Source organism: Phasianus colchicus, chromosome 3, assembly GCF_987193195.1.
Source record: "Phasianus colchicus chromosome 3, bPhaCol1.hap1.1, whole genome shotgun sequence".
NCBI lineage: Eukaryota > Metazoa > Chordata > Aves > Galliformes > Phasianidae > Phasianus > Phasianus colchicus.
In genome coordinates, this window is record NC_143438.1 from 45740921 (window position 1) to 45765295 (window position 24375).

Genomic DNA, 24375 nt, shown 5'->3' on the forward strand with positions numbered 1-24375 from the left:
AGATGGTAAAAAGATTCATGCATTACTTGTAAAACACTTAAAAAAAAAAAAAAAAGAAAAAAAAAAAAAAAAGCTCAAGACCATTCTTTTGAATTCGTTAGCTACTTACAGAAGAGTCATTGGTGCCAAAGATGTCTCGCACATCCCGGACCGTATGCTTGTTCTTCTTCCTCAGGGTCTGAGTGTATGTGTTGTACCTCTTCTGTACGGCAGCAGCTTGTGTTCGGGTCAGAGTGGACAGCAGGGCTTGGCCATCCTCCTCCTCAGCTCCTGAGATCAGGGTAGATAAGCCTACATCCTGCAGCCACTCGGCCTCCAGTTCCCCTTCTGTGGAGGAAGAGAGCATAACCTGGTCTTGATGGAGCAGGAGAGAAGGGCAGGAAAGAAGAGAGGTAGCGTGGAGGACTGCTGTGTCTGCCTTTACCTCCAGAAGGCTCCACTTCCAATCTTTCTTAGGCCAAGATTCCAAGTTTATTCAGCTTTTGTCACCATTCTACCAACTCTCAGTTTGACTGCACAACAGAGGTTTAGGAAAAGATCAGAGGAGGTGTTTTTGACCTGTACAATAACATCTTCATATGAAGAAGGCAGCCTGATGCAGCAAGTTTGCTAAAGGCCAACTCCTCATGCAAGAGAATACATCCTCAGTTCCCACTCAGACCATGTCAAATGAAACCATGTAAACAGAAATTAAATTGGTATTCTAAGTAAACAAAAATACTGAAGTAATGTATACAATACAGCAGTGTGTTTGCACACAAATGATGAGAAGATTAAAGATGCTTTAAAAACCCTCCATCAGCTGGTAATCAAACACTTTGGAAAGGTGACCAATGGAGAAAAGCTTGATGTTCAGACAATCCAATAGCCATTTGGACAAGATAACTAAGAGCCAGAGCCACTCACTAAAAAGCAAGTAGGGATAGGTATCAAAGAAGTCAGGTAGAGGTGCAAGGTGCAGAAATAGCTAACTTTTAGATGTCATCCTGATTTCTACTAGTTAAAGACTGGCTAATAATCTACTTCCCCAGGGGTTCTGGACACCCAGATCATTGACTAATACCTCCTTTTGCCTTGCCTAGTGCCAATTTATGAACCAGCTCCACAGTGAGATTATACACAGTGTGAAACAGTGTTTTCTGTCTTTGAGTTTCAGCTTGCTACTGCTACCTGCTACCTTAGATGAATATTTCCTGTCACTGTGGAGCAGGAAGACGCTTCCAATTTACCTTTTCTGGCTCACTTTGTAGTTTTAAGTTTTGTTGTCACTGCCTTTTCATTTATCTGCTTTCTAAAGTAAACAATTATAGTCTTTTTAAATCTCTCATCACAGAGAAGATTTTAAGAGCCTTCATTTTTATTCTGCCTGTGACCAATCCTGCTTCAGCAATATGCTGCTTGAAACAAAGCAATCAAAACAATAATTGTATTCCAGCTTTGACTTCAGTAAAGGTATTACAAATAAACACACCAAAGAGGAAATTGACTAATTTTCAGACAGTTCTATAAAGTAACTTGTCTATACGCTCACTGTTCCTCTTGCAGCACTGGTGTCAATGATACGCTCATCTTCTCACTCTTTCTTTATTGCCTCCTCTTGGTAAAATTGGACTGCAGGTAGATTGATAGACACCAGTTTACTTCACTTTGACTGTTTGATATATGAAAAAGAGAATTACAGTCTTGGTTGGTAGGGGCAAATGAAAGAGTGTACACATGTGCTATCACTGGCTTCACGGCTAACTGCCTTGTCTCTTCACAAAGCTCTACAAAAATAACTGCCTCTAAAAACACAGCTCTGTGTTAGGCTGAGGTTTGACCAGTCTTGTATGCCATGAAACAGATCATAGATGCTGAAAGGATCACAATGGAGACAGGAGGACATTCCTCCTCTGTCAGTTTTGATCCTGAGGCCATTCTGTCATCCTCTTTCTTCTTCCTAACAAGACTTCATTTCTGAGTGCTGCTGTCCTACCCACAACCATTCAAGTTTCATTTTCCAAATTATATTCATTTTGGCTTTTGTCCTGAAATTATTTCCAAGAATTTTGTTTTTAATCATACATGGTTTTTATGATGCAATGAAAAATAGTAAAGTAGACATGTAATTCTGTCTGTTTACCAGGCACCCTTGTGACTGTTTTCTCTGGCCTTTTCCCTTTTTCTGTTTCAGCCACTTACAAACATAGGCTAAGACAGAAAAAAACTCTCAAAAAGTTTATGAAAATAAGTTTAAGTAAGAGCTAACAAACCTATATTGTTTTTAAAAATATTATTTTTTATAGTAGTAGCTACTCATTCGACAGGGTCATTGTTGTTGATCCTGCTCCATCAGAAGATAAACAGACAGTAGAGAGGACCATTGGCCAGTACTTTTCTTTTGCTCTCAGAGACTGCTAGAAAATGTGTGCCTTTTTTTGAATTTCAAATATAAGCCCAAATATATCATCCCAAACTTCTAAAATGAAGTGTTAATAAGTGTCTGGCTGCTATAGTCCTTTTGGTTTCTTAAGGATTCTGCACCTTTTCTTCTCAAAGAGATCTTAACAGGATGATGAATATTTGTTTTTATTTTACACTGGGGACTTCCACATTGATTTTCAGTGTTTTGATCCTCGTCACGGAGTATTAACCTATTAGTATGTTAATAGAACTCATGATTATTTCCAAGATTTATAATCTTAGACTGAATATATTACTGAAGATAATAACTAGAAGAAGAACTCCCTGCTTGTGTGTGGGTGTATGTACTACATAAGTGTGTAAAACAACAATATAAAGGTAAATGAAGTGTGGAGATGTATTGCATTTTACATTGCAGTCACATCTTTAATTCAGGACAGAGAGGAAAAAATCAATGCAGTGTAATGAGGTGAAATCAGATGAAGGATAATATGGAACTACAGTACACTTTGCATTGGTATGAAGATTTAGCTGAGCAGTGATGAGAGCAACAGAAAAGTTTTTGACAACTGGTAAAATAGGCTCCTGCATTTCTTTGTCCTACTAACTTAACTGGCTTGCAACTTTCCCCTGATGTTGGGGAAAAGTCATGGACACATCATTCACACTGAAAATTGCATGAGGGAAATACCATGATGTTCACAATCTCATCTTGTGCTGGGGAACCCAGAACTGAACACGGCACTCCAGATGTGTCCCCACCAGTGCTGAGTGGAACAGAAGAGTCACATCCCTTGATCTGCTGGTGACGTTTTTCCTAACATAGCCAAGAACACTGATAGCCTTCTTAGTGGCAACAGCACGTTTTCCCAATAAGGGCAAACTGAGGCAGATTGTTTTTCTGAGTTCCTGTAACAATAATCATAATTTTTCAGTGTTACACTTCCATTTATCTTTATTTGAGATCACAGGCCAACAAAAAGAAGTGCAGTTTGGTTTTAAGCTGCCAGACCTCGTCCATTATTGAAAACAGACTTCTGGTAAATGGAGGTCTTCTACTTTTGTTCCCAAGAGAGGAGACTAGAACTAGTGAGTGGAAGTCATTCACCATGGAAACAGCATGTAGTTAGAGCTAGATACCTCTCTGTTGGATACTTATCATGAATGATTACATATCTGATTACTAAATAAAGTAACACCCTTTACCCTTTTCAACCCTTTTCCTGGTAGCAAAATTAATGATATCCTATTGCATGTAAAGGTAAGAAAAGCACACTTCACTCATGTTAACAACAGCATGAAGAGAATACACCATTCTTTCAAAATCTATCTTTAGATCAGCCATTCCCAGGCTACTGGCCTTGATCCTCAAAATGGCTGCAATAATCAGTGGGCCTTGACCTCAGAAAAATTTCAGTTCCGTCTTTCGTTAACACCTGGTATTTTGTGTTGTATAATAAAATATATTTGTAAGTGGAATCATAACTGGGAAAAGTTAGAAGACTTGTTCCAGATGTAATGTATAGAAGAGATCAATGAGTTTTAATAAGTAAGGAAGCTGAAGAATGTAGGCATCTTTATATTCAGACTCATCTCTAATATCTCCTTGAGTTAATCTCAGAGAAACAGGCAGCCACCAAACTGCTTCAAGACTTTCAGAACTTCTACTTTATATCCTACCAAAAGCCAGAAAGTAGAAAATTCCAATATATAATTGAACTTTTCTGTCCTTTAATGAATTTTGGTTTAGATTATTAAATGCTAGAGATAAAGTTTTCTTTTAGTGCTTTTCTTTCCTGACTCAAAGTAATCTGTATTTTAATCTTGCTCATAATAGGGAAAGAGAGAAAAGCATCACCAAAGAGATCAGGAAATGCTAAGGTGTCTAGAAGTGGTGTTTATGTGCTTACCATCAGCAGGCTTGAACTCCAAGAGTGTTGCTTCTTCAGGCCCATCTTCACTGCTCTCCTTGATGCTCTCCACTTCGCACCAGAAGTCCTCCATGGAGGTGCTGTCCACAGAGGCCTGAGAGTTGGAACGAGTGAATACTGGAGGACTTGTTGGCATTGACTCATTGGAAAGCATCCTGTTAATTCTTCGGCAGCGAGGAAGAGATTTTCTGAAAAGAGACAGAGATGAAAATTAAAAATATTTTACTTTTCTAATAGCCATGCAACCAGGGTTTCAAATGTGGCTGTACCAAGAAGGCCAGGAACAAGATGTTGGAAGCAAAGGACACAGTTCTGGTGGTCTTCATGATTTCTCTTGCTTATAAAAGTCATGATCGGAGATTTGTTTTCATCCAACAGTTTATCTCTTTAAAGACTTTTAATGTTTTACCTGAGAGGGGAACTCAGGAGATGCAATTTTTATTTCTAATACCGCTACCCTTCTAATGAGACAATGAAAAAGGATTTTTACTTCTTTGTGCCTCAGCTTTCCTTTCTGTCTCTTTCTGTTTTGTTTACTCACTGAAATACTTTTGAGGAAAAATAATCAGAGTTGGGAACACTGAAATTACAAACTCATCTTGTCCCCACTAACTGTGCATATTACAAAGAAAAATATGAGATTATTTAGACAGAAGAATAATTATTTTTTCCATTTGAAAATTCTGTTTAAAATATTTTTTAAAAACAACTTCAAAATAAATAAAATCTTCAAAAAAAAATCTTAAAAGTGAAATCATATATTTATTTTAGGACAAACAGAAGATTTCAATCACTGTTTAAAAAAATTGATTCACTAAAAATCAAATTTCAAGTTACAAATCAACACAAAGATTCCTTCTCTTAAATTAATTTTTGGACTTTTAGTAAATCAACAAACTTATCCCTTGTTTCTTTGTTCTTTTCTTTTCCCATTGTAAATTCATACAGGTGAAGACAGTTGTATAATTTCACAGAAAATTTTATGAAATACCCACTGCAAAAGTCTTATCTAACTTTGTTCTGTCACATTATTACAGCTGCGATACTTTAAACAAGTGTAATTACAGTAATTACAGTAGAAAGTAATACGAACCACCACAATATTTGTACAAAGGAGTCAAGAGGTAGCATAATTATGACTAGAGAGCTAGACTGCAGGAATTAATGGAAAATTATGTCATAAGGTCTTCTGGCCTTCACTTATCTGAATTAATTCAAATGCAGTTTCCCTTTCTCTTCCTTTCCTTTATGGCATCATCCTGCCAACAGCCCTTTGTTTAAAACCACAAACATCACTTTTACTCCGTTAAAAAAAAGATGCTTCCTTTTCAGTATTTCCCTCCTTTTCTAAGGTCTCCTAATGGATGTAAAAACACTGCAGTATATAATGAAGCTGACTAGATCTATAGTCCTGGGGCCTGCTCCCATCACTTGGGTGGGCTCAGGCATTCCTTCCATGCTAGCTCTGAGCTCAAACACAGCAGGGTGTAATGTGGACAATTTGGATGCAAACCTGCCTATATGCTACTAGCTAGCTGCAAAGCTTTCAGATGGATGACCAAACTTCAGTGGGCCAAAATGTGCTGTTGTGCTACAGAGACAAATATCCTCCAGGAAAAGAGGTGCCACTTTCAGTGCTTTTATCTTTTTTTCTCTTCTCACAGATAGCAAATGACTGTTTTTAAGCACAACACTGAAACTGTTATTAATTAGGATAAGCCCCAGTCATGGAACGTGAGAAGAACTTGTGACACACGTGGTTAAATCTATTGGATGCTCACCACATAGTCTTCTGCTGAGGGGACATGAGCTTTTAGTGTTTGTTCAACACAACTCAGGTGAATGAGGTACCTTGCCAATAAACCATTACTGCAATGGGTATGGGGCCTGGGATCTTTTTGCTTGGATTTGCCTTTCTCTCTTCCTTCAGCACCAGCAAGGAAACAAAACTGTGGGCCTCACAGATATCACAAGTATTGTGCCAAGTGTCCTGAAGCAGAGATGTTAACTAGGAGAAGCTGAACCCCTGAGAAACAGCCAGAAAAACTCTGTGCAGTCAGTGGGGAGAGGGCTGGGATGGGGAAGCAGTCCCTGCTAGCCAATTGCTCACTGCTATGAGAAGTTTTGCTCCTTTGTTTGAGAGGTGATAGCGAACACAAATAAGGAAAAAGGCAAAGCTTCCTGGCACTCTCAAGGCCTTTGGGGCCCCTTTCCACTCAGCACTGTGCAAGGAGAGAGCCTATGCCAAGGGCTTGTGTCCCTCCCCAACTTCCTCTGTAGCTTGGAGTTCTGCCTGAGCCCCCCACATTGCTGCTCATTACATATCGATACCAGTATTGGCCTAAAGTTTTGTTAAAAAATAAGTCTCCACATCTGCTCTAGAGCACTGCCCAGAGCAGCACTCGCAGAAATAACACTCTCACTGTGCTGGAGTCAAAGGCATGCTGGGATGAGCAGAGGAGTTTTTCCTTTTTTTTTTTTTTTTTTCACTTTGCTGCCTTCCATCACTTAGTCATGGTCAGGGAATTTAAACACTTCCTGCCCTCCCAGTGTGAGTCTTGACCATGACCCCTGTGCTCTTCGGGCACCACACCAGACTGATCCCTGGGCTTTGACTCCATCAGCACTTCTAACAGCTAACCCAAACCAGGGCTTTTCATTTCACCATATTAGGAAGAAAGAGGCTTGGCGGGTTGTTTCTTTTCTCCTCACAGTGAGTTCTGTAATATTACCATACCAAAAAGCTAAATGCAAAACAGATCACGTAACATGGCAACAACTGCTGTGACAACCAGCTTTACCAAATACGTCAAAGGTTACTGGGTAATTAATGTACATTTACAGCAATATTAAAAGTATGGAGCTATTTTGAAAATCAACTGAACAAAGTCTGCTGAGAATTTCATATCTGAAACTTGTGCCCAGATTAAATCTCGCTGTGTAAAATTCCTGTAACAAGAAAGATGAGGCGGAGATGCTTTATCCTTATTGGTAAACAACTGAAGCTTGCTTCCAGGTGGTCTGGTACTAATCTTCTCCAATTATTCTCGGTCTCATGTGCTGGAAAAGTTCTCTGGCTGCTATTCTGACCCATATACCTGGAGCTTCTGCCCTGGAGGAAGTGGTCTTGTTTTATGTAATAATGGCGGTTGTCTCCACTTCCTCTACTCAAAGTTGTTAAAAACAGTTTCAGGAAAAAGGAGAGAATTCCCACTGAGGAAGCAAAGCATATTCCTCACTGCTTTTAATTCTTTCTTGGAGGACGTGAGTACTGACTCAGCATGCCTGTCTCAGAAATAGCTCAACATGCCCAGGTTGGCTGTCACTTGGGAACTCTGGTAGCCGGAAACCTATGTTCCTTATATCTTTCTCAGCCTTGAGGTTTTTTTGGTTTGTTTGCCCTTTTCCTCAGTGTCTACAGAGAAATTTACAAGGATATTTTTTTTCTTCTAAGCCAAGTCTGTTGTTCTTACAGAAAATTTGAACAGCAGTCTGGTTAGACAAGGACTAATCACAAAGCTCATGCTCCATTTCCTCTGGTACCTCACACATGCGGGCAGTGGTGAGCTAATCTGAAAGGCTGACTGAAACTGAGTGCAGGAAGGGTCTCAGATCTGGTTTCCTAGATGGAAAACACTGGTAGAAAAAGATGATGAAGTACCAAAAAAAATTACAGTGACTTCACTGAGCGAGTGAAACTGTTTTCAGGATGCAATTATAAACAAAACAAAACAAAACCCCATGCAGATACAAACCAAAATACTTGAAAACAAAAGAAAATGAAAGAAGGGAAAAGTATACTACAGTGGTTAATGTTATCAAAGAACCCTTCTATTGCTGGGAATCAGTCACACAAGAAAGGGTTGAAGAGTGCCAGTAAGGAGAAGCATGATGGTATCTTGTAGAGAGCGAATTTTGCAAAGAAGTGGGGTATTTCCATGGGACATAATGAGATTGATTCGTCTGCGTGTGACTCTAGTTAGCAATTTTGTTGTGTTTGTAATGCTGATAAAATGCAGTAGCAAAGCAGGTCCACTGAACCTATGATTTTTGTTTTGTATATCGAGCAGCAATAAGCTGTTGGGGGTCTGCCAGCACACATTGAGTTCAGGATAGCAATGGTAAATCCAGTAAGCACTTCTTATCCTATCCCCAAAGCAGAGGTTAGTCACACTGCATGAAGAAGTGGTTCAGTGACACTTAATGATTGCTCATGGGCTGACTAATGAGAAAGCTAGGCTTGTGTTTTCAGTTTAATTAAGTAATGGGTGGTAAAGAATCCATAAAACAGACAGGGAGCAATAAAGCCACCTTGTAGTTAAAAACAGCATTCAATCCTTGTTTACACAGAGACAGAACATCTTATTCTTGTGGATCATTACGTTTGATTTAATTCAGTGAGTCCTGAATTAAGTTCATCACAATTAGTCACATTTACAGGAAAGGAGAAGAAGCAGGAAACAAATTATCCTGGCCATTTGAGCACCAAAAGCCACCTTTGCTTATTACAATCATTCTATCAGTGTACTCACTCATTCCAGTGAAGTCAGTAGTGCCTGAATAACGCAACAGCAGCAGAGTACTTTGTTGTTGTCTGTCTCCAATCTTTCTTACAGTTTATCATAACTATTACTCAACTTTTGACAAAATAAACAATTACTCTCTTTCTGCTTAACTTTTCTTGGATGTAGAAAGGGAGATAGTACCTTGTATTGGCAGAGAAACAACATTTCTACCTCTTAGCTAAGAACTATGTTTTTGTCTGTTTTGAATTTTTAGGAAGCAGTCATGTACCAATGTTTCCTTTTTCTTTTTTCCTCAAATGTGTAAAAGCTCCAGGCAGAGTCCAGCAACTGGAAATATTACCTCTGTGCACAGTTCACAGCTTGTTTTCAGCCAGTACTCTTCCCCCAAATCTCTCATCTTCTGCTTCCTTCCTGATGACCCGATTTGCTGTCTGCTTGCTTCCTTCTCTCTGTTCTCAGTGGCTTTTAATCACAGAGAGGGGTATATGTCAGGCAACATTTCCCAACTCCATCTGCTTATTTCTCTTTCTGATTATCTTGCAGATGTTAGAAAAAATGTAGGCAGTGGACTCTAAAGTTTCATTTTTCTTTCTCTAACATCTAGCATTTGACCTGTCATGCTCATTAATTGCACTGAGGTGTCACAAGCCTCTCTAAGAACAGAGTATTTGAGTGAGATGCAAAATGAAACTTAACTTCAGCAGTATTTTTTACATCCTCTTGCCTAGTGAAACTCAAAAATCATATTAATCTCACTGGTCTGTTACAAAGCTGGGTTTGAAAATAAGCTGAGCTATCACATTACTGTATCAGCTATATTCAGTACTTTGTATGCCTTTGTATTCCACAAAACATTCGGCAATTGATACTTCTGTAAATAATTTTATTTCCAAAGATCCTTTTTATCTTTGAAAACACCTTTTTTTTGGACCAAAAAGACTTGTTTAATGAGTCTTAGGATTTAAAGATTTAGTAGAGAAAAAGCTTGTAAGATTTAAAGGACTTGCAAGGCTTAAAATAATTTCATTTATTTATTCATAACTAATCTTCAGTTCTGCTAGTAGCAGTCAGGACATTCAGCTGTGGAGCCCGTATCTCAGTGTTACCTGCACTATCTAAAAACGCATTTCACCTTGTCTTCTTCAGCTCTCTGATGCAACGTTTTCGTCAGTGGCACGGAAGACCCCCATCTACAACAACGACCACATTGTGGCTGCCCTGAGGCTGAGCGTGGAGATTGCAGAATAATCTCTCTGTTTGTGTGTGTCAGTGTGGGGGCTCTCACAATCAGACCCTTTGAGCTAGTGGAGAGCAGGGAATATGCTGTCTAGGTATTGCCTGCTGGCAACGATGACCTCTGGGGACATGACCCAGACCTCTCCTCCATGCTGGCAATCACATCACTTCAGTGCTGGCCTGATACAACAGAGACAGTGCACTATATGGCTTCAATGCATCTGCCAAAATCTGAAAGGGACTCTATTTTGTCTTCATTGTCCTAACAAAGCTGTTCCCAAAGGGCAGCAGGGATTCCCAAATGATTAACACTAACAAGAGTATGTTGTTATCCCTTTTTTTTTTTTTTTCCAAGTAAATTGGAAGGGAATTCTTTTCTCATACGTTAAGAGGCAGCAGAACATGCTGGTTTTGAATTCTTAAAACTTAAGGATGAGCAATCATGGCAGAATACGGTAGATGCAAATCACAATTGCTATGGACAGAATAAAAAACATCTAGACATGGCCTACAGCAGGCAAAAGTTATGTCTGTGAGTAGCCACATCTTAAACATATTTTGTTATTAGAGTTGACAAATGTTCTGTTCTGTTGGTGCTTGCCTAAGTCCAATTAATTTTGTATGCAACACATCCACACATCTAAGGAGGACCAAGTATTTCCAGGAAGAAACATAGGCACATGGAGCATGCACTGTACCAGAGGAAACTCCATTCTTCCAGGAAATGTTTGATCTATTTTGCATGTACAGTACAAATGCTTTGTGCCTGAGCACTGAACCCAGGGAATCTGATAGTTCACTGTACATACACTCTATGCTGATCAAGCCCATCAGGAGCATTGGGCTCACTGCTTGTGCACTCATGCTGAGTAGATGTCTCAGAAAAGTTCTAGTTGTCTGGCAGTCATCCAGAGATATTGCTGTATAGCTGAGCACCCCAAAATCCAGGGTAAAACCTTCAGATTCCACACAAACATAATTTAAAATCAAGATATATGATGGCCCTAAACATACTACTGTAAGGTTACAGGTCCTTGGCATGAGTTACAGAAAGCACAAGGCAGACACATTTCATTCTGTAGCTGAGTGCAGGCAGCTACATAGGGTATCTCTTCAAGTAGCAAGCAAAAACGAAACAATCATATGAATGAGAAGGAAATGGGGGAGCACAATTGCATTAGATCCTATCTAAATTCTGGGACTGCACCAGCGCTGGTGCTCAAATGAGGATTAAATCATTCAACAAGCAAAGAAGCAAACCAAGCAGAATCCATAGGGAAGGTAAACAGGACAGTGTTACAAGATTTTTGGGATTAGTGCCAGAAACCAGATTTTTTAAAGGGAAAGAAATATGGACACATTCATCAGACTTGAAGTAAGTACTGAAACATAAGGGGTCAAACTTGCTACAGCTCTCAGTACACCCTCCAGTTTTGCCTCCATTTATGTCATATTTGTGGAAGGATATCTAATTATTTTTATTTTAGAGCCTTCTAAATAAGTTGTCCCTTCAACTAACATGCATATTATCATTAATGAGCTCATATTTTTTATAGAACTTTGTTTCTCTAAAGCACTTCAAGAGACAAATAGAGTCATTTTGGCTTAAGGAAGCATCATAAAGAACTGGACCATACTGTCTCCTGGAAGGTTTCTAATGCAATTACATATATCACAAATGCAAGCTCTTTAAGTCCCTGACATAAGCAAAGAAAGAGGGCATATACTTCCTGAGAGTGAACATGTAAACTAAATGGGAGCATGAAGTCATGCAATATGCTTTGAAGTTTTCTCTGTGCTTAGCTTTAAGTCAGCTCCAGATGTTACTGTCTCCTGTCCTATAATCAATACACACTTTTAAGTAAATACTTTTTTTTGAAGGCTTCAGGACCAAAGCAAACAAGCCATACTTATTTTCCTAAGACAATGTTTTCCTTAAATGTGTTTTAATGTATACAAGAGGCAATGACTGAGCTGCAAAATATGAATGCTGACTCTCTGAAGAATTCATTTTTATTTTAGTCATAAATTTTAACAGTTACCCTGCGATCCACATAAAATAATTTTGAACATGATGCTTAAAAATATTCTTGGCACTGGACTTAAATGATGTTGAAATGTACATTAATTTTTTAAAGCTGAGCAACACGTTGAATATTTATTTCACTGAAAAAAAATACTTATGAAGGGAAGATACTTTAAAATATTTTGACTGAGTGGGGAGTAGCTTCACACTGTCATTATTAAAATCCTGGATCAGATTCTCAGCTAGTTATAAACTGTTACAGCCTCACTGGCTTAATTTATCCCTTATGTTTAAATTCAGAACATCCTTCTTTGTGGTATTGCTAATTCTGAAGTTATTACAAATTACAAAAATTGCATGAAAAACATTACTTCTCACCATCTCAATTTTTCTCTGCAGTTCTGGATTGGCTGTCAGGCAATTCTGAACCCTCAGCTTGTATTTTCCATGGTGTATTGTACTTTGTGGCATACTGAATCAGTGAGAAGGAATGAAAACTCTGCTGGAAAATGTTGTAGCCACACAAAAACCAAGATGTGTGCATAATTCTATTTTTTGCCACTCAAGCACATTTGTAAAGATTGTATGATTTTGGAAAGAGTCCCACATTTGCTGAGTAGACTCTACTTTTGTTAGTGAGACTGCTTAATAACTCAGTGTAGTTGAGGTATCTAGAAGAATTACCTCAAAGAACTATGTTCTTATTTTTACCAGAAGAAAAATGTTCATGTCATCTAATATAGAAAGCACAGAAAAATAGTTTTTCAGCAAGTTGTCCGTTGATTACTCTTATCAATGTCAAGAAAAGTCTGTGACTTTATCCTGAATGACTTGAGCATCTCTACTACTATCTTCCTTTCAGTCCATCTGCAACCATTCCCAAATTGTTCCTTTTCTCCTATCTCTTCAATTTCCCAGAAGGCAAATGTTGCTGTGTTGAGTGAGAGCCTTGAGTAGAGGTAAAGGCATTTGAGAAGTGCTTTCTGCACAGAGCCATGTGGAGGAGACACCAGTACAGCACAGTGGGACTACAAACACTGGGAAGGGATGAGGACTGCAGCTGATGGGTGTGTTTCTTCAGTGGCATTTGACAGTCATATTTCCTTATCAGAAACAGTCACACACCAGCCTCTCTTTTCAACCAGTTATAAATATTTACAAAAAGTTCAGGACCAAAACATACTTCAAATTCTAAAAAAAAAATAAAATTATCAGAGCACCCTAAGCAGATAGGTCATATTAACAGAGGTAAACCAACCTTCTTGGCTTTGCTGAAGACAGTGGAAGTTTCACCTTTAGGCCATAAAAAGCAAGCTACATTAAAACAGGATTTGACTAACGTTTTTGAGGGAAACTGAACAACTAATTTCTTATTAATAAATTCATCTTTATTTCTCATTTTAAAATTAGATAATATTACTTATTATTTTATTACTCATTTTAAAATTAGATAATAACATATTATTTGGTAACTTCTCCAGTCAAGATAGCAGTAACTACAAGCATAGCTGTGTAAGCCTAAAGACAAAGCTGACTTTTTAACAAAAAGGTGCAGTTGACTCCAGTTGGAAATTCATTTAGACAATTTTCATTTATAATATAAACACAGAAATGTGTTGGCAAGAAAATATTTTGTCAGATAAGCCTATGAGAGTCCTGTTCAGAGGATGGGAGATGTAACCAAAACTGAGGACAGAACAAAGCTGAAGAGTAGAAGCTTAGAGTTGAAGGAGACAAAGTCAACAGCCAGGGGACACCAAGTAGAAGATCATAGATCTCCAAAGAACAGACATTTGCAGAGGCCATGGTGGACCAAAGATAAAATTTACTTTATTATATTCTCCAGTTTTCAACATAAGAACAAAGAGCGAAACAAAAAAACTGCTATAAAGTTCCTATCAATTAACTATAAAAGACATTCTGCAAACTTGAAATGATTTCTATGTTCATTATAAGGTGATAGAAGGAACATCTTCATGGGAATTGTCAAAGCAACGCCTTAAACTTCAAGTGGCATTTTTCTAATTTGTGTTTGAATGTTTGTATTATTTGTCTATGAAAAAAAAAGATCTTTCTATGTCAGGATCCAAAACATCAATGATGCTTCCAAGCAGGACACCAGTGAGAGATGGAAATATTTGACTAAGTTACATTTCTTTGCAATGTCTATAAAAAAGGCAAATATTAGAATAAGAAAAACTGGGCAACAGCTATAGACAGTAACCAGCAGATTCCTGTTTTCCTCAACTACACTTTTTTCTTTTGCTAATTTTATTTGAAAGACCTATCTGAACTATTTCATCCATAAACATTCTGAGAGAAGCTGCAACATGCCAGGTATTTCAAAGCTAGATATTCAAACACATTGCAGCTCTTGAAACTGTTGAAGCTAGAGACCACTAATATTTACAAAACATGATGCCATCATTTGCAGTTCCTCAGTGATATGAGTAATTCTGAATTCTATGAGCAGCCTTACTGAAGCCAGACAAATGATTTTTATGCATAAGGTTTGCAAGTTAATGTCTTTTAATACTGACACTGAGAGAGTAAAACATAGCTCTTGGAAATCTTTGAGGAAGTCTCAGAAGAAATCTCACTGGAGGAAAGTCTTCAACAGAGAAGTTATAGCTTCAGTATTAGCTTCAAACATATTAACAAAGGTATGAAATACCTTTTAGTGTTATCCTGGGAAGTACAAACACTGGATGGCCCAGAACTATGCCAGGAAGAATTATTTTTCACTAGCACAGTGTACTGCAGGAAGGTATTACTTTTGACTATTTTGAGTTACTGGTTTATTCTGGCTTCTTCTAAGCTGTTCCTGTAGCTCTCCTTTATATACTGAAATGCTGCTATCAGGTCACCTCACAGTTCTTCTCTCCTCCAAGCTGAAGAGCCCCAGCTCTCTCAGCCTGTCCTCACAGGAGAAGTGTTCCATTCCATGGGTCATTTTTGTGGCCCTACTCTGGATACACTCCAACAGGTCTGTGTCTCTCCTGTACACAGTACTCCAGATGAGGCCTCAACAGTGCAGAGGGGCAGGATCACCTCCCTTGACCTGATGACCATGCTTCTTTTGATGCAGTCTAGGATACGATTGGCTTTCTGGGCTGCAAGGGCACATTGCTGGCTCATGTCCAGCTTCCCATCTACCAGTACCACCAAGTCTTTTTCAGAAGGGCTGCACTCAGTCTTTTCATCCCTCAGCTTGTATTGGCAATGGGGGTTGCCTTGATGCAGGTGCAAAGATCTTGCATTTAGATTTGTTGAACCTCATGACATTCATCTGAACCCGCTGCTCAAGCCTGACTAGGTCCTTCTGGAGGGCATTCTGCCCCTCTGGTGTGTGGACCACACCCTACAGCTTGGTGTCATCAGCAAACTTGCAGAGGGTGCACTTGACCCCACTGTCGGTATCACTGATGAAGATATTAAAGAGTATTAATTAGCCCCAGCACCTGTAGAAGCCTTTCTTGTTCTTTCTGGTATCCCAAGCCAAGTTTAGTTCAAGCTTGTCCTTGGCTTTCCTGACCCCATTCTTACACAGCCTTGCAACTTCCTTATACTCTTCCCTGGTACCTGTCACTTTTTCCACTGCCTGTGCATTTTCTTCTTCAGTTTGACCAGCAGGTCCCAGTTCAGCCATGCTGATTTCTAGCCTTCCTTTTCAGATTTGCTATACCTGGGGTAAGAGAGCTCTTGTACACTGAAGAAAGAGTCCTTAAAGATATACCAGCTCTGCTAATAGAGACAGTTTGTGATTTTAAAGTCAGGTACATTGTGAGTAATAGAATGCTAATCTCTAACTCCTGCAGAGCATAGCTGAAGTTTGTAGCTGAGCTTTGTAAACCCCATACATATTTTTGGCTGGATAGCCTCTAAAAAGTAATTAGTATTGCTATGCAAACACAGTAAATCATATCTGAAAGCTCACATGCTCATGTCAAATGGGTACAACTAAGCTGTTTCTGTGCCCTTTGTCATGGTGAACACATGCACTTCTTCCCACTTCTCCTAGATAAAAGCCATGATCTATGCTAGGGGATGAAGATTCAGAGGGCATTCATCCATCTTTTAATGATCATGTTTGATCTTTCACTACACAGGCACCTTATGAATGTTGTGAAGCTGTAATATTATCCTTTCCATGAGGACATCAAATTACTTATCCATGCTTTTGATAAAGTGCATCTTGATTGAACTGTTGCAGCTCACTAACTCTGGCAGATTTCCAGTCAAGGGCTATATTTACATCAGTTACAATTGATTCAAAATGCTTCCACAAGATTTTGAACAGGCTAACACATCTTCACATGTTTAATCAAAAACAGAGTCACTAGATAGCTTTTCAGTAAAACAAAGGAATAATCATGATTAAATCTCTAATTTTTTGGTTTCAGTTGGTATCCTTAGTTGGTGTTCAGCCACTGCTTGGTCTAGTGTCTTTTCTGTCCCTCCAGGCACAGGTTATGAATTCAAAAAGGACCAAGACGGACAGTCACCTAACTCAGTTTCAGAAGCAATTGAAGAGTTTAAGGTACAAGCCCTATTCAGCTACAGGGAGGGTAAATGCTCCTGAATGCAAACTTGGTTTTGAAGGTGATACTGAGGCTTTTAAGTCATTTGAAATGAAGACATTTGAAAATTTTGCTTCAATTTTGTTACATGCTATTACACTCATTCTCTTTTTCTGCAGACATTCAGCTTGCCCAGCTTCCTGGAATTTTGACCACCTAAATTCAAGCCTTATCTTTTAAATTTGGCTGTGATTGAAACAGCTGTTATTTATTCTTTTGTTTGGCACGAGTTTCTGCAAGATTGCCGTAAAGTCAGTCTGTTTGTATTGTAATGTACTGTTAATCTCTTTTTCCTTTATGAAATACACACACAGTACCCTAAGGGAAAGATCATTATATATCGTTTCATACATACATATATACATGAATACACAGCAAAGATTCAAACAAAGGGAAGGAATATTTTAGTAATCTAGAAGAAGATGAATCCTTTGTGAAAAAGCCACTTAACATATGTAACGGAACGTTTCCTAAGTCATGAACCAAGAGATCAACATTAATCTGTTACTAAATGGAAGATTAAGTTGAGATAAAACTTTATTCAAAGTCTATTTGTGTAGGAGAAAGATGTATCAAATTAAGAGGCTGCCATATCGCTGTGATCACTTACGCATAGTTCATTTTAAAAGGCTTTCTCCTGAAGAGTAACTAAAACTTGAAGAAATTTTGATAATGTTTGATTCATCTTTATCAGAATTTGGTGATTATCTTGAAACAGCATTAACAGTAGATAATTCTAGCTATTTGGAAACATCTGCATTTCTATGTCTCAGAAATGTTAAGAATTAGGAATCACTTTTGAAGTGCATTGCAAAGCCCTGCCTGGAAAAGCCCTAGCATCTAGGAATGTTTTTGTTTTCATTGCATGGACTGGATCACCTTCATTGGGACCAATCAGAAGAAAAACCAGCAATTGAGACCCCTCAGAATTCTATTAATATGAAAAAGAAGTTGCAAAATCTGGGTCCCGTAATGACATCTTATTTGCTGAAGAAAAATCTCTTAGTGCTAGAATTTTAACTGTCCAGTAAAAATTTCAGAATGAACCCGGTGATCTGATTCTTTTATTTGAAATATTCTAAAACAATAACATAGCTAGTGTAACTCAGATCACCTGGGACAATAGCTGCCTGGATTTCCTTTCAGTGAAACTTTGTGTGTGACAAGAAAGTACTTGTTCTTTCCTTCTAATCATTGTCAACTAAAATCTATTCTGTGCTCATCGTATTGGATCATGATCATCATACTGTGCTGCTCTGCAGCATCTCATGCCACTCGAGACTTCCCTTTGATACTAGTATATGTCTTGTGATGCTTCTACGGAGGAGACAACAGGGGAAGAAATCCTTGAAAAGTTTTCCCCAAGGCAAGGAGAATTATTTCTGTCAGAGGTCATGACCCTGGCTCACGACATTTTACTGCAGGGAGACTTTGGAACTGGAAACATTGTGTTGGCCATTTCAGTGTTGGCTAACTCTAAGGGAACAGGAGTTCCTTAAATGCAATTCCTCTAACGCTCCTTATCTTTACTCTGGAGATGTGGAGATGTAAACACCACACTGAACAGCCATCGGGAGAGAAAATCCCTGGAATTCCTACATGTGGGATGAGAAATCCTGCCCCTGAGTGCTGGACTGATGACCTATTGTCTGCATTTTCATTTATTTAGGCTCCATAAATAAGCTTCCAATTTGATTAAAACAATATGGACATGTCCTTGTTTTCAGCTCCCTTGATTTTTTCCAGTTTTCACGACAGTTTTCAACTGTTTTAACTGCTGCTCACCACCAGACCTTTTTGCTCTGTACCAGACAGAAGCACCTTCAAATGGAAAGCATCCATTAGAAAAAGCCAACAAATCCCTGCCTGCTAGCTGTACAGAACCAAGACTTGAGCACAACTAATGGGGATTTAGATAAAGTATTTGTGACTGTAGAAACACTTTGCCTCATTTAGCTATGTAATCTATATGAGTGTATCACTTAAACTGTCGGACCTCATTTTCCTGCCATTGAATGATATACCATGAAAGCCAGGTTTCTATAACCCTCTACTTGTGTGCAAGTTAAATTACAGACACAAAACTGAATTGAAATACACAGCAATATCACAAACATCTGTATGACATTCAAAATATAAAGGCTAAAAAAAGGCAAATTTTTGAATAAAAGCAAAAAAGGGGGGAAAATGTGATTAATTTGATGTGAAATAAAGGTTTTTCTCCCTCTGGAACATTATTCCATTGACATTTTAAAACAGCATAAACAGTGAGGAAAAAGTTGTACTTCAACAGAGTATAATACTCCAGAAACACACTTTGTCAATAAAACCTTAAACAGGGGTGTATTATTAGGTTTTTGTTATTTTCATGCTATTTCAACTCGAACCAAAAAAACAACAACGTCCATATGCCTATCTTGCAGTCTCTTTCACTTGCACTTTGTCTAGTTGTTTTTCTGCAGTGGATCTTTTTTTTTTTGTCCCCCCTTTCCTGCCTGGAAAAGCTGGAAAATTCCACTAGTGATAACTCTGTCAGCTTACTCCCTCTCCTGTCACTCCTTATTTAAGAAAACAAGAGGGAGGGAGCAGGGTCTGTGAGGCTAAGTTATTGATTTAGTAAATTCTGCAAATCTTACCTCGCAGCAGAACAAATCCTTGGTGCTATCCTTAAGGGAGCAGGGCAGAGTCCTTCTGAAACTCAACTTCTTCATGCTCCTAGCGGCAGTAAGTTCTTTCTCAGCCTATGATCACAAAGTTGCTTATTCTGGGAGCTATCTGACAGCCTGTGATAGGATATTCTGCCTCTAGTCATACAAGGGCTGTGAGAACAAAGAGCGGTGGAGCTTCTGGCCCTTGTGGGAAATGGACTGACACTGCTCCATCACTATTTAAAGAGTAGATGCCTTCAGGATAAATCCTCTTAGTGTGTTTTCCTGTTTGTGTCAGGACTTAAGCCTTTTATCCATTTCCTAAGAGAAGAAATAAAAAAGCAATCAGTGCTAGCTGCACTGTAATTCAGGAGAGTCTGTGTGGGGTAGCACAGAAAAAGACAGAGCCAATTTATGTGTTTTCTGCTAAAGGGATATAAGACATGGCCATTAACATAACTCCAAAATTGTAAATGACCAGATGAAAATTAACGAGGAGCTCTCTCCAGTGCACAGTGCCAGCTAAGAAAGAGAGCCAGAGTACAGCTATTAAGATATCAAACATATATGGGGAAGCCTTTCTTGCTTTTTTTTTCACAGTGGGAGGTGCAGATGAATGCTGTCAAAAGTAAGCACCAGGTTTTGCATAGACTGGACCACAATTGTTTGTTTTGCCATGTTAGGTAAGTTCTTGAAATTCAGGGATGATAGAAGTTGCAGGTTGGGGAGGGCCCATGTGCAGACTTTCTTACCACTGGAGGTTACTGCAGTAAAAAGAGGCCCAAGAAACATGGAAAACGTTTGAGATGGTCCAACTAAATTCCCTCCACCAAGCTTACTTATCCATTGAAATACTTAAACTGATCTCTCAAAAGGAAATCTGACTTTATGGTTATAAACTTTCTGTTATTCTTCACTTCCTCTAAATATATAGCTAATGATCTTCAGCAGAAAAAATTGGGACTATTAGCTGCCTGGCAGCTAATATTGCTTTGTGTGGAACAGCAATGTGATGCTACTCCAATCCTCCCAGCTAAATGCATCTACAGTGTCATCTCCCACAGGCATTCCATCAGAGGCTGAATATTCATAAGACTACCCCTCCTTCCTTCAAGGATGTCTTCTCCCTCTTTTAAAAGTAATTCACTGCTCCTTCAGTTACTCTCTTTAAACTGCTACTGTACGAGGAAATTAAAGTCATTTTATACTAAATTCTAAGCATTGTACAAACAGATACATATAGTTTAAATAAGTAGAGATTAAAAATATATAAACATAAATAGAGGACTGTCTTTTCCCAAAGTTGCTCTCTGATGAGATTTACAAAAGCCTTGGTAACCTGTGGTTTCCTAGAAATTAAGGTGAGATTTGGTTGCATTTGGTAAATGTGACAGCAATCCAAATCCATAGCAGCTCACTGCCTGTGTGGTGAAGAAAAATGCAGGCCAGGAGGGAGGGGAAGAAGCAAGACCAGCTCACCTGCAGAAGGTGAACGCAGTAAACTTATCCTCTCTCAGGCTGCTGTCAGCAATTAAAACTCTTCCTGTGTCACAATAAGCACCAGGTCATCTCATCCAACACTAGATATTGAACTGGGATGTGTGGGTTAAGGCACTACATGCCATAGGCTCCTAGTGGCAGCCAGTGGAAAGGAAACCACCTCCAAAGAGCAATTCAGCTCAGCTATGGAAGAGATGTCTGCCTTGCTGTCCATAATAGGAGGGGACAGTGAGATTCTCACAAAGAACTGTTAAAATCTGGAAGTGGTTAACTCCTCACTGGGCATTTTGTATACTTGAAAGCAAGGGAACAGTGAGCATCTCTCTGCCATGCCCTTGCATTTAACTTGCCTCCAAAATACGCTTTTTTACTGAACTACAATTTAAGTAAATCTTGAAGTCAAAAGTCTTGCCGTGCTTTAAAATCTTTTATTTATTTATTTATTTTTTCTCTGACTGTTTCTGGACCAGCACAAGGGTGAGTCCTAATCACAGCTGTACTATGAAAAATAAACAGTGGTGAACTCATATACACAGGTGTTCTACTGAAGCTGACAGGGATCTGAATTTGACAAAGATCTGCCTGCACTGGTATCTTAATTCATAAAATCATTAAGGTTGGAAAGGAACTCTAAGTTCATTTAGTCTAACTGTCCACCTGCCACTAATATTGTGCACTAAACCATGTCCCTAAGTACCACATCATTACATTTTGAAATATTTCAGGAAACATACTGAATGTCATACAACTGACAGCTCCTGATACATGTGGCTTCATCCTATTCTTTATTTGAAAATTAAATGCTAAGAAATAAAATAGACCTCCTGTTGACTCCATTTTATGACTGCAGAAATATATAGGTTGTCCTTACAATGAGACAAATGCCTAATCTCATTGCTGCATCTGGATGTAAAATCCAGTCCAAAACAATTTGCTATTAAAATTGTCAGGGCTTTGGCCAAATGAGTAATTGAAAAAAATCTTCATCTAAAGTTCATCTGAAACACAGCCATTTTCTTCTCACGTAGAAATTCAGAAGAACAATAAACAGTTTGATCTCAATGATTTTGACTTTGTTTTACTTTTCTGTTCAAAATTAAATCTACATAAATTAGAAACAAAACAGTTCATTTAGAAGATGTTGCAATGATATGTTTCAGCTTTTTCTGATTTTGGCTTCTTTTTTTCTTGGCTCAAAAAATGCTCTGTAGGTTATTCTGATCAACCCAACCCAAACTTCTTTCTCCCTCAGAAAAAAAAAATCCTTTCTTTTTTTGATCCTGCTTCTAAATACAGTCTTCTGTTTTAACAGGTCACTGCTGCTGGGGAATTGCTTTGAGGACTTGTCTAACTGATGTCATATGGCAAGCATGAAAATAAAACTACAAGAAAGGAACTGGAAGAAATATTATTGGATTAATTATTCCACAGAAATTAAACTGGCATGATCCTAATCATGTAGTGGTTTCCTCTGAAACATGACTTCTATTTCCAGGGTCTCTACATATTGATCTATTCCATCTGCTAGTGAGCAAAAATCAGAGGCTCTTCTCCAGGCTTTTACATTAACACTGAGCTGCATTAAATACACGTGTTCCAAATCTGGCTTGTTTTTCATGGTAGAAGAATGGCAATGTCCTAAGACTTAATAAGTGATGTATTTTAAAGCAGCAATTCAGATAGGAAGAAGATAGTCATTCATGGCCTGGAAGTCCAGACTTGACCTCAGCTCCTTAGAAGCTATGAAAGATTAAAAGATCTTGGAGGAGATCTCTGAAGATCTGCTTCTGTCTGGACTTTGTCAGGGGATCTGTAAAATCTCTTACTTGTAACCATGATCGATTAAGATTTAATTGTGATCTTAGCTGTGACTAGGAGGATGTTAATTTATGGAGTAGGGATTTTTCAAAAGAAACTATTTAACCTTGAGACCATTTAAACATAAAATCAGCCATGCACAAGAAGAGGGTTCACAGAGCATGACAGAAGAAAGATTGTAAAATGCACAATGCCGATATACGAAAGCTGTGGAAGAGAAAAATCCTCCCAGTGCCTGTAGGAAGAGTTTTGTTTTGCAGCGTGCCTGCACTGCCGGCCACTGAGCTGATTTTCAGAAATTAGCTGACATGGCACTCTTTATCTACACTAAAGCTTAGTGTCGGCTGTAAAGGTCACCTTGACAAATGAACTTGCCCAGTGGAAAAAACCTCCTCCACGAGTAAATTAACAGGAAGATCCTGAGCTTGTTTTCCAGCTCCTGCTGCAAAAGCCACAAGCCAGGGCCATATGTACACTGGAAACAATATGTGGAGCCATGTGACTGGGGAGTAATTTTTTTGTGATGAATTTACAAACATTGGATTTTTTTTCAAGTGGGTTCTGATTTTGCACCTTAATTTTCAGTCATGTCAGTTTCATTTTCAGTGATGTCCTTCTGTCCTACAACAGAAGCCTATCTTTCTTCTTTCATTACTGAATCATAGAGAAGATGCTATCTGTCCTAAACCCAAGGATTTACAATACAGTTCTCAAAAGAAGTGTCTTACTGTCCTTTAAGCATTGTTTCTTTCAAAGCTGAAGAGTTCCGCTGGAAGTGACCTTCGAAGAACAGTTGGACTGAGTCCAACTGCAAGACTCCTTCAGATCTAACCAAAACATTGGGCATCAACTACCTTTCAAGGAAGCCTGTTCCAGCACTTGATGATCACCACAGTACAGATATTTTTCCCAGTCTGACCCTCCCCTGGTGCACCTTTGTGCTATTTCTGCACATCAAAAACAGAACAAGAAGGACCAGAAGGGAAAGAGTAAAAGGACAACAGTCTGGTGGAGGAGTCACTAAATTACTGAGTGAGGGGGAAATGATGAGTAAGAAGCCATATCAGTCACATGGCAAGAAGATAAGGAAAATCATTGCTTAATAGTGTACCTAAATTGCAATATATTGTTACTGGGAAAGAAGGATCTAAGCTGATAGTCTGCAAAACTGCCACTGCTCATCAGGACCAGTCTTTGGTTTTTGCTCCTTCTGCAGCCACAGCCTGACTATGTTCCCACCTTTAACTAAAGTTGACCATGAAGAGGCTTTTCTAGGTACAGTTTGAATTGGGCAGTGATGTTCTGACCCTTAAAAGTCATGTCTTTCATTGATCCTTCCCATCTTTACTTTTTCTCATCCCAAACAATCTTTTCAAACTGGTCTTTATGTCACTTTTGCTGTTGCTCCATGGCTTTGGCACACAAGGAAATGTCAGAGGTAGGATTCCTGCAGTCTAAAATGATTGCCAGCATCTCTTGGCCAAAAAAGAGAATATTCATAACATATGATATGGGCTAAGGGTTCAAAGAGTGTTATAAAGGGTATGGAAAACTAGAATTCATGACATCAAGGGCTGAAGGATTACTACAGTTTGAAAAGAAACAGAGGAACTTTGTCTAAAGCCAAACAAAGCCAAGTAATGGATAAAAGTTCTAGCTTACAATTGCCAAATATAAGACATTTGTTCTCCTCTCAACCTTTAGATG

At 38.6% G+C, this 24375-nt stretch overlaps 1 protein-coding gene across 2 annotated transcripts in view; it reads right to left on the minus strand.

The window, feature by feature from the left end:
* The window catches only part of ARHGAP28 (Rho GTPase activating protein 28), a 74112-nt gene that overhangs the window by 30393 nt on the left and 19344 nt on the right, over positions 1-24375 (minus strand). For both annotated transcript variants that reach the window (XM_090137393.1, XM_031588935.2), the window contains exons 3-4: positions 4314-4522; positions 110-327 (exon numbers count right to left, since the gene is read on the minus strand). In XM_090137393.1, the coding sequence (XP_089993519.1) occupies positions 110-327; positions 4314-4522 (427 nt within the window). The remainder of the gene's footprint in view (positions 1-109; positions 328-4313; positions 4523-24375) is intronic.